At 41.1% G+C, this 11,760-nt stretch overlaps 1 protein-coding gene across 1 annotated transcript in view; it reads left to right on the top strand.

Moving 5' to 3' along the window:
* Positions 1–11,760, top strand: part of CFAP206 (cilia and flagella associated protein 206) — a 30,672-nt gene that overhangs the window by 13,060 nt on the left and 5,852 nt on the right. Inside the window, exons 7-9 of the mRNA XM_066605156.1 lie at positions 96–215; positions 9,866–10,064; positions 10,916–11,056. Of these exons, the coding sequence (XP_066461253.1) occupies positions 96–215; positions 9,866–10,064; positions 10,916–11,056 (460 nt within the window). The remainder of the gene's footprint in view (positions 1–95; positions 216–9,865; positions 10,065–10,915; positions 11,057–11,760) is intronic.

The raw sequence follows: 11,760 nt of genomic DNA on the forward strand, positions 1-11,760 counted from the left end.
GAACAAATCTAAATTCAGCCCGGAATAAGCCTGCCATTACTTTGTAGCATTGATATTATAGGGCAGTTATATGTCTCTGATCTACTTTTTTGTAGTCAAATGTAATCATATCTGCGCAACATCTGGAAATGATGGATAAACAGTACGGAGCTCAAATGGAACAATTAAAAGCCACCGTTCAGTCAAAGACTGCAATTCCTACTGCGCAGGTCTATGTAAGTAGACACCACACATTATATGACACTCTTCATTTTCCAAAGTTTTTTTTTCTTCTCAGGCAAAATAAAGTAAAATTCATTTCTTGCTCTTGGGTGTACTTTCTTCACAGTTTCGCTCTACTATCGTTGAACAGCTAGAACTGTGCTAGTCCTTTAGCACTAAGTTCTGTTTTCAAAATGGTTCATGATGTAATATAGTTTAATCCAGGAGGGCTGCTGAATTTACTACATTCTAGAGCAGGACAAATATTACAGCTCTGAAAATAGTGGAGAACATATACAGATACGACAGATTGTACAGTAGTTGGAGTCATAATGTGGAAAGCCAATAGCAGTCCTGTTCAGTATAAATCTCTTATATGGATAGCGTATAAATATATACATTTCAGTAAATGAAACTAACCTTAAAGGGGTTGTCCCGAGGCAGCAAGTGGGTCTATACACTTCTGCATGGCCATAATAATGCACTTTGTAATGTACATTGTGCATTAATTATGAGCCATACAGAAGTTATAAAAAGTTTTATACTTACCTGCTCCGTTGCTGGCATCCTCGTCTCCATGGTGCCGACTAATTTTCGCCCTCCGATGGCCAAATTAGCCGCGCTTGCGCAGTCCGGGTCTTCTTCTTTTCTGAATGGGGCTCCGTGTAGCTCCGTGTAGCTCCGCCCCGTCACGTGCCGATTCCAGCCAATCAGGAGGCTGGAATCGGCAATGGACCGCACAGAAGCCCTGCGGTCCATGGAGACAGAGGATCCCGGCGGCCATCTTCAGCAGGTAAGTATGAAGACGCCGGACCGCCGGGATTCAGGTAAGCGCTGTGCGGGTTGTTTTTTTAACCCCTGCAGCGGGGTTGTCTCGCGCAGAACGGGGGGGGGGGGGGTTTAAAAAAAAAAAAACAAACCGTTTTGGCGCGGGACAACCCCTTTAACTAAAAAAATAGAAGTAGTTGCACTTTATTCTATGATATTCTGGCAAGTAAATTTCCACCTGTCAAATGTCAGCCATTGACTACTCTAACTTCTAATCAGTTTTCCCTTTACTAAACACTCCCCTCTTCAATCCATCCTGAATGCAGCACATTCAAGTAAGTCTGACATTGTTTTTTGACACATCTTGTACTTCATTTAGGTGGTAAAAGTAGATTGATGCAATTTGTATATTTTTATTGAAAGTACCAAATTTGTGAAAAATGTTTAAAAATTGTTGTGTTTTTCTATTTTCAGCAGCTGTATGATTTAAAGACATTTGTTTTTGTGCAGAGCACATGAAAACTGAGGAATACACTATAACATTGATACCCCAGTGCTCAGAAATATGCCCATTGTGGCCATAATCCTAAGTGGGGAGACATGGCAGGGCCCAAAATAAAAGGAGCACCTGGGGGCATTCAAAACACAAATTTTATTGGTAAATCCTACAGGTTCCATTACACGCTCAAAGAGGCACTGAGCTCCTAAAACAAGAGAAAACCCCAGCAAATGACCCAATTTTGAAAACTAGACAACCTTGCGCATTCAACTAGGGGAATAGTGAGAATTTTTACCCCACTGTTTTTGAGGTGGGGTAAAAAATTACAGTTTTGATTTTTTTTGGCAAATGTGTCATTTTAAAGTCATTTTTTTTCAGACAGCGCACATGTAAACAGAGACATGCACCCCAAAACTGATACCCCTGTTTCTCCTGTAATTAGAAATATGACCATTGTGGCCATGAACACATGGCAGGGCCCAAAATGAAAGGAGTAGCAGGAGACGTAGACCTCTCAATGCATTCATCTTTGGGTACTAGTGAAAATTTAGACAGTTTATATTATGGAAAAAATTGACTTTGTAACATTTAAAATATGCATCATGCTAAACCATCACTTTTGTTCATGTCTAGTGATATGCTGCTTATCAAAAAGTATAAAGTAGCAGGGACTGGAACAAAAAGTATCAAGTAGCATTGCCTAGAACGAAAAGTATCAAGTAGCAGGGCCTAGAACGAAAAGTATCAAGTAGCAGGGCCTAGAACGAAAAGTATCAAATAGCAGGGCCTAGAACGAAAAGTATCAAGTAGCAGGGCCTAGAACGAAAAGTATCAAGTAGCAGGGCCTAGAACGAAAAGTATCAAGTAGCAGGTCCTTGAACGAAAAGTATCAAGTAGCAGGGCCTAGAACGAAAAGTATCAAGTAGCAGGGCCTAGAACGAAAAGTATCAAGTAGCAGGGCCTAGAACGAAAAGTATCAAGTAGCAGGGCCTAGAACTAAAAGTATCAATTAGCATGGCCTAGATCGAAAAGTATCAAGTAGCAGGGCCTAGATCGAAAAGTATCAAGTAGCAGGGCCTAGAACAAAAAGTATCAAGTAGCAGGGCATAGATCGAAAAGTATCAAGTAGCAGGGCCTAGAGTGAAAAGTATCAAGTAGCAGGGCCTAGATCGAAAAGTATTAAGTAGCAGGGCCTAGATCGAAAAGTATCAAGTAGCAGGGCCTAGAACGAAAAGTATTAAGTAGCAGGGCCTAGATCGAAAAGTATCAAGTAGCAGGGCCTAGATCGAAAAGTATTAAGTAGCAGGGCCTAGATCGAAAAGTATCAAGTAGCAGGGCCTAGAACGAAAAGTATCAAGTAGCAGGGCCTAGAACGAAAAGTATCAAGTAGCAGGGCCTAGAACAAAAAGTATCAAGTAGCAGGGCCTAGAACAAAAAGTATCAAGTAGCAAGGCCTAGAACGAAAAGTATCAAGTAGCAGGGCCTAGAACAAAAAGTATCAATTTCACATTGTTACAGAATATGATTTTATAATACTATGTGAATAAAAAAATGGTATTCATGGGATTTGTTTAAAAATGATTTTTTTAATTGGGAGAGTGTGGTATCTCTCAAAACATGGGAAAATGCAGAGGCCAAGGTTTGTGGGACACTTGGGGCAATAGTAGCAGGAATCACTGCATCTTCCATGTTTGCTACACACTCTACATCTTTTCTGTGGGTTTGTCCTATTGGCTGTGATGGGTACTTAGCAGATAAAATGTTTTTCTGTTAGTCTTCAGACATCTTCAGACTCATGGCCAATCCGGGAGTCTTCAGTTTGAAAGAGGAGGTGTGCAATTACATTCCCTTGATAGTTAAGATATGAATCTCTGCCTCCTCTTGTTTGTACAGGACAAAACTATTATGGACTGCCACCTGAATGAGGTATATGGCCACTTTTTTATACCAAGATCCTGTTTTCAGTTTAACCAAATATGGCTGCAATACCTGGTCTGCTAAATCAACGCCCCCCATGAATTTATTGTAATTTATTATGCACACCGGATTTTGCTTGTTGGATGCAGAACCTCTCTCCCCGATGGCCTCTGTGGCATTTGTATGGATTGTACTCAGGACAAACACATCTTTTCGGTCCCTATATTTGACTGACAGCAGTTTGTCACTTTTAAAAAGCAGGATGTTCCCTTTGGAGCCTCTGTGGAAAGCCCTTTTTATTTTTCTGGATTGCCCCACATGCTCCGGTGTTTGATGTGTGCAGGGGTTTGAACAAAGGCACACTTGTATATAAACTGTCCGTGTAGAGGTGATGCCCCTTGTGCAGGAAGGGCTGGATTAGCTCCCAGACAATTTTACCACTTAGTCAGATTAGGGGGACACCGTGGAGGACTGATTTTACTGTCCCTGCCCTCATAAATTCTGAAAGCGGTAGTATACGCTGTCTCACTTTCACAAAGTTTATATAGCTTCACTCCATAACGCGCCCTTTTAGTTGGGATGTATTGCTTGAAATGTAGTCTCCCTCCTTTAAAACTCATCTGGGACTCATCTATGCTGAGGTTTTTTTCTGGGGTGTAATGATTTTTAAATATCTCATTTAAGTATGCCATTAATGGCCGAATTTTAAATATACGATCAAAGTTTGGATCTGTTCTGGGAAGGGCTTGCAGATTATCGTTGAAGTGAAGAAATCGTAATATTTCTTCATAGCGGTGTCTGGGCATCACTGCAGAGAACACAGGGGTGGCATGTGTGGTACTAGATGCCAGTATGATCTAATCGTGGGCTTCTTGACATATCCCTAGAATTTTTTAAACTTGTACAGCGTTGTGGGCTTCCAATTTTTGTGTAGAAGAGGGATGGTGAGCAATATGCTGTCCAGCATACAGATTTGTTTTGTGGACCATGTCCATCAGGAGTTCATCACTTATAAGATGTGTCAAATAATCGATGAGGGAGAAATTTGTGACATCCATGTTTATTCCTGGGGTGACTGTGAAGTTAGCTATTTTGGGGGCAAATGATGTGGTGGGTATCCACACAAGACTAGCGACTTCACTTGGAGGGCCCTGCTAATTCTACTTGTGGGTCTGTAATGGCAGCTTTACAAGAGTTATCAGAAGCACTGTCGCTGTCACGAGGAAAGCTATATCTGAGAAAGCATCTCTTTCGGTTTCTGAATCTGAGTCAGAGCAGAGCATTTCATATGCCGCCTCTAAACGGTATAACTTTCTGGCCATTTTATAAAAGAGAACTGTGTAAAAAAAAAAAGAGAAAAATAACTAATATTGTCCCTCTGAGACTGCTTTTTAGTGTGACGTTAGCATATATAATATATAGCTTACTAAATGATAGATATATACAATAATATGAGATGCCCTAACTTGAGAGAACTTATGAAATAGATAATAACGTGACGCCCTAACGTAGATATATATATACAAAGATGTACACTAACCCTAGATGGACAGTAACGTGATGCCATAACGTACAATGGAACCTGTAAATAATCTGTAGCACACTAAACAATATATATATATGAGAGAGATATAGTTATCTATATATATATATATAGACGAAAGCCCTCACTGACTCACTCACTCGCCACTAATTCTCCAACTTCCTGATGTCGTAGAAACATGAAATTTGGTGTGAGCATAGATTATGTCCAAAATAGGAAAAGCTAATGGGTCCCAACTCGATTATTCAATTCTATGTGCGAAAGAATTAGTGGCCAAATTTTATGTACGAAATCTAATTCCCTCACTTCTTAGGGTAATAGAAACTTGAAATTTGGCATGGGCATTGATTGTGTCATAAATAGGAAAAGTTAATGGGTCCCAACTCGATTATTCAATTCTAAGCGCAAAAGAACTAGCGTCCAAATTTTACGTACGGAATCTAATTCTCTCACTTCCCGATGTCGTAGAAACATGAAATTTGGCATGAGCATTGATAATGTCATAAATAGGAAAAGTTAATGGGTCCCAACTCCATTATTCAATTTTAGCGCAAAAGAATTGGCGTCAAAATTTTACGTACGGAATCTAATTCTCTCACTTCTTGGTGTAATATAAACTTGAAATTTGGCACGAGCATTGATTATGTCATAAATAGGAAAAGTTAATGGGTCCCAACTCCATTATTCAATTTTAGCAAAAGAATTGGCGTCAAAATTTTACGTATGAAATCTAATTCTCTCACTTCCCGATGTCATAGAAAGTTAAAATTTGGCACGGGCATTGATTATGTCATAAATTGGAAAAGTTACTGGGTCCCAACTCGATTATTTAATTCTAAGCGCTAAAGAATTAGCTTCCAAATTTTACGTAGTACTCTAATTCTCTCACTTCCCGATGTCATTTTGTATAAAGGAAACGTCGCATGGTTACCTCCCCGTGGTGTTTCCTGGGTAACGCAGAGAACTATGCATAAGATTTTCCATGTGAACACCAGATAAACATCAGTACCAAATTAACTCGGGCAAAGCCGGGTATATCAGCTAGTATTATATTTACATATAATTATAAAACGTACAACACCCTAAAGCTGTGAAATCTACACGACCTACACTAACCCTTTAAAACTATTTTAGATGATGTAATTTAGGTGATGTAATTCGTATGATGTAATTTTTTTTCTATGTAGCTGCTTCACAGGCAGCTGTAACAATCTGTCTCCTTCTCTCTGCTCAGAAATAAAGCGATCTGAGGAGAGAAGGGGGCCAAGTGAAGCTGCCTGTTACATATTTTTTAAACATTTGTGATTGTGACCAGCTTGATTGGTTCTCATGGTGATCACATGTGTGGAGGGACACAGGATTGGTCCCGATTAGAGATGAGCGAACACGTTCGGCTCCGCCCCTTTTTCGCCCGAACACCGAACTTTGCGAACACTTCAGTGTTCGGGCGAAAAAGTTCGGGGGCCGCCGTGGCAGCGCGGGGGGGTGCGGCGGGGAGTGGGGGGGAGAGGGAGAGAGAGAGGGCTCCCCCCTGTTCCCCGCTACTGCCGCCCGCGCCGCCGCGCATCTCCCCGCCCCCCGGCGGCACCCGGACACTTACGCGCGAACACTGCAGTGTTCGGCAAAGCCGGTGTCCGGGTGCGGATGTGTCCGTAACGGACACGTTCGCTCATCCCTAGTCCCGATCATTCCCGCGACTCTAGTGTATCCGAGCAAGTCTCTGACAGCCTAAGGTTTAAATGCCCGCCATAATTTTACTATCGGCTGGGCTGTAAGCTCGGGACCAAGGGCCGTGTATTTACTATGCTTGGTCCTTAATGGGTTAAATATACTCTTTCACCTACTTTTAACCCTATAAACTAAGCTTATGGGGCAAAGGTAGGTGACCTGCTGAGTCCAGGAATGTAAGTGTTATACCTAACTCCCCCCCCTTCCAACCCGTCTGGGCCCTAATTTTATAATGGGCAGACTACTTAGCAGCGCCGCTCAATGCACTGAGTGGTGTCTTTCAGCGCTGACACCAGGAGAAACTATGGGGAGGGTGATATAACACACCCCAGACTCAGCACTTCAGCTAATTTTATCCTATAAACGTAGCTTATAGTGCCAAAAGTAGGTGATGGAGTTTCTTTAAACTTATTGCTCTCATAACTAAGGCCGGCTGCAGACAGCCGGGTCGGATCCGGCTGCGAGAATTCTCGCAGCGGGACCCGACCCGAGCGTCTGCAGAGAGCAGCGTGACACTCACCTGCTCCCGTGGCCCTGGCTCTTTCATGTGCTGGCTGCCGGACAGCCGGCGCATGCACAGAGCGGAGCTGGCGGCCAGTGAGTGACGTTTCTGTGCGGGGCTCTGTGAGCCCCGCACAGAAATAGAGCATGCTGCGATTTGTTTGGCACGCGACATTTCGCGTGGCCAAATCGTGGCCGTCTGCATAGGATTGCGTTTGTTAACGGAATCCAATGGCCACTTCCAGGGGCGGAAATCCCGCAGCGGAATTTCCGCCCGTCTGCAGGTGGCCTAAAGCTCTCCACAGTGTAGTTCCACCTTATATCTTTTTTCCTCACCTCTAACACCATACTACTGCTCTATGTTCTGCTAATAATCTGAGACCAACCATCCTCCATAATCTGAACCTCCCATTCCCATCACCAATGCTTTTCTCCAACTGCACCAATTCTGTGAAATACGCTACCCCAAACAATCAGGTTAATCACCAAGATCAACAGGTTTAAGTGTGTTCTAAAACCACATCTCTCTAGGGAAGCCTATCACACATCACAAATTACTTAAAGGGGCAAAACCTATGCTCATCTAATAGTCTCTGTGTATCTCATCATTCTTGTAATATAATTTTATTTAAAATGTTTTAATTTTACAATTGTAAACCAAGGCTGAAATGGCTGTCACTAGGGGTCTCCCTTCCATTTCTTCTGCAATTCACTGCCTTTTATTAGGGTTTGAGCTTTTGTAGTAACTGTGATGCTAGAATGTTTTCTTAACTGTGGGGGAGGGATTATCTTCACAGGCTTAGCTCCCCTGTACTCACAGGCTGACTAATCTGCAGACACTATGTAAACAATCTTCACATTCTCTGCATCTCCTGCTTTTACAATCTTTCTGGGACAGCAGAACAGTGGGCACTGAAATACTACCTCCCTGCTGATTGGACCAGAGCAATGCTCCATGGGAAGTGAGGGGAAAGGAAGTATAGGACAGTGAACTACTGGCAGAATGGTAGGCTTGCACCATACCCCTTGCCTAAAGGTGGATTGCAAACAGCAGGACAGTAGAAAATGGAGAAGACTACTTGAATATCAGAACTTAAAAACCTGAAACAGTGCAAACATTGGCAAATGAATTGGTATTATGTTATATTGGTAATATGTTATATTTTAGTAAACTTGTTGAAAACGAAAAATGTATGTTTTGAAAACAAGACCTCCCCCAATAAAATGGCACAATTGCATTATTTCCATTATCATTAATATGATACATTATTGATACTCAAACACAACAAAAATCCAGATATAAGACAAGGAGCAGATAATATCCAAACATATCACTACATGCACAGCCTCCTTACACTAACAACTACATTATAATTAAAATATCTACGAAAACCCAGGAAGCAAACAAAAATCTATATAAATTACTATGGATTTACGAGTCTGCTAAGGATATTTACCAGCCTAGAGGTACGCTGCCTCCCTGGTTTATGCACTCCTCATATAATGGCACTAGGAGTGCATAAACCAGGGAGGCAGCATACCTCTAGACTGGTAGATAATTCATGATTAGTTGGACCTCATAGCCAAATCATAGGGATGTAAACCACCAGTTGAAGATTTTGTTATCAGTGGAACCCTGATTTAGTGACAGATTCCATTAGGAGATACACTGATCAAAAGAATCGGGATGTACTTAAACAAGAGAAGTCCCTATACTGTCCACTTTCATAACCCCTTACCTAACTATGGGCGTTCACTCTGCCAAGGGAGCCCCCACTGTTTGTTAGCTATCCTCTGCCAATCACCTGTTACACCCTTACTTTACCAATCACTAAAGAAAAGGGTTATGATGTAAAATGCCATCTAGATGTGATTATTAATCATAGGAATATCTGATATGACTGGTGTGCTGGGCTTTGTCCTCTTTACATGAGTTATCCCCTGATGACCCCAGCATGTATTTGAATGGGTGAACCTCGTTGGGATGTGTCTATGATGGGACAGTCTATTGATTGATAATATGAGGGTGTAACAGGTAATTGGCTGTGGACAGCAGTCGAGTAGTGAGATGCCCTATCAGGGTGAATGCTTCACAGGTAGGGGCTGTGATAGTGGGGACTAATAGGGACTTTCCTTGTTTCAGTATATCTTGGCCCTTTTGATCAATGTATCGCCTGGTGAAATATGTCAATATATTGGGGTTCTACTGACTACAGCATCTCTGAGTGGAACTCTGGTGGATTACATCTTGATGACCTTGGTTAATCGTGAGTTATTTTCCAGTTTATTGGTATGCTACCTCCCTAGTTTATTCACTTCTAGTATCATCATATAGGATTATTCATTTATATCATTTTTTGTTTTCTTGGGAATTGTAATTATTATAATAAAGTATCATTTTTAATGTAAGGGGATTGTACAGGCAGTGATCGTTTTACATGAAATACTATTAAAAATTACAATTCGTCCTGGCAGAAACAAGCCCTCGTGTGTTCTGTCTATTGAAGAATAAAAAGTTAGAACACTCAAAATGTGGGGATGAATGAAATGAGAACAAAAAAAATTGGAAAGAATGGGTGGCCATTAATGGGTTAATATACGGTTTACAGTATTTAGACTATATACTTCTAATGTGGTGAAGATTAACTAATGTTATACAGTCTGTGGAATGCAGTATTAGAAAACAGTTGCCTTCATCTCTCTTTCAGCCACTTTTTATCTCGTTGTCTAAGCTATGGAACAGCTTCCAAGATGAAATTGTATCGTTAAGTGTCCTCAGTAATATGACTGCAAATCTGCAACCGTTTTTGGGACTCCACGAAGAGCTTTTTCCTGCACATGTCATCCAGCCACTTGTCAGTGACATAACCGTGAAGTCTGATGAAGAAAGGATTAAAGAAAGTACAGGTAATTTTAGAGACTTTTTAGCTAATGTAAAAAACTATTTTTTTCATCTTCTCACACAAAAAAAATCAAAGCAATAAAAAAACAGAATTGTTATCAGCGCGTCTATAAAAGGCCGAACTATTTAGGCATCACATTAATTTACAATACACAATGCCAAAATAGCAGTTTTTGGTCAAGAAAGATGTCTCCCCATTGAATAAAAAGTGATCACAAAGTGTTATGTATCCAAAAATAGTAGCAATAAAAACTACAGTTCATCCCCCAAAACAAGCCCTCATGCAGCCCCATTTAAAGAAAAACAGTGAATGGGAGTTGCTTATGATGTATACTGCAAATGAATCATTGTAGCAGTGCTCATTAAGTTTCTATGAGATTTCACCCCTTCAATTCAGTTCAGGTGAAGGGGTGAAATATGCTGACGATCCGCATCAAAATCCACTTCACATAATGCTACATGGAGAAATGTAAAACAGAAGATGGTACCTGATATGTTTTGGACAGGAAGCTGCACTGCAAGGAAGTGGGTGCAATATACATAAGAGTGTGAAGGTCAATCGGATGAGGGGTTCAAGGATGGAAAATTGTATTTTCGCTGGAGTGGCCCTTTAAGGTCAGGTTCATACATGCAGTTTGGTTCCATTTTTGATGCTTCTGTTTAAGACACAATATAACAGCATACAGAAAGACAAGTATTTAATGTGAACTTTTCTTCTATTTAGGATCCACCACTGTTTCTACCTATAAAAACTGCCAATTTGCCACTTCTGAATCTGCCTTAAATTGTACCGTGGGTAAACTTGAACCAATCTATGGGCAATTTATAATATTGTAACCTTGTTCATCTTATTTAGGAATACGTGTAAATCCTTTAGACTTTCGTACTCAAGAGTGGTATTTCCCAGAAACAACTGCTAATTATGATCGACTCCCAATTCAATACCATGGCTTTTGTGGTTTCATACTTGCTACAAGAGATGCCCTTCTTTTACCAGGTACTATAAACAGTATGTATAGATACATGATATGTAACTGAGGTACAGTGTAGCACAGCTGATATAGGAGCATGCAGTATGTTACCGTTGTATTTAAAAAATAAAAGTAAAACACTGTATGCATTTTCCATAGAGTTTCATAAATCCATTTTCTTAAAGGGATTGTCTGGGACTTTATGGATTATTTCTATCAATGATTGGTAGGGGTCGCAACTCGGGATCCCTGCCTATCAGCTGATTTCTGGCATTGCTGTCAGTATGAACAGTGGAGGAAACAGATTGCACCGTCCGTCCTGTAAAAGCCTATTACATTCAAGAGGAGCTGCGCCTGCATTACCAAACCAGGCCACTGCAGTATGAACGGCACGGTCTGCTTCCTCCGCTGTCCATATTGACAGCAGTGCAGGGAATCAGCTGATCGTTGTGGACTACCGCCAATCAATAGAAAAAATCCCCAAATTCCTGGACAACCCTTTTAAGAAAGTAGCAATGTAGGGTTGTAATTTCTGCTATTGGCTTTCTGTCTCATTACTACCACTATATATAGTTCCTGCAAATGTAGCCTTACACCCTGCATATGAATCATATGCTGTGTTGTATAGTAGTAAACATATTAGGCTGTTGCTATGTAGCCCTCTAACCCCGCATTGCCATTGAACTCAATGGAGTCGTAATGCGAGTTGCAGGATGCCATGATGTTGCAA

The sequence above is a fragment of the Eleutherodactylus coqui genome, chromosome 1 (genome assembly GCF_035609145.1).
Source record: "Eleutherodactylus coqui strain aEleCoq1 chromosome 1, aEleCoq1.hap1, whole genome shotgun sequence".
In the NCBI taxonomy this organism is placed as follows: domain Eukaryota; kingdom Metazoa; phylum Chordata; class Amphibia; order Anura; family Eleutherodactylidae; genus Eleutherodactylus; species Eleutherodactylus coqui.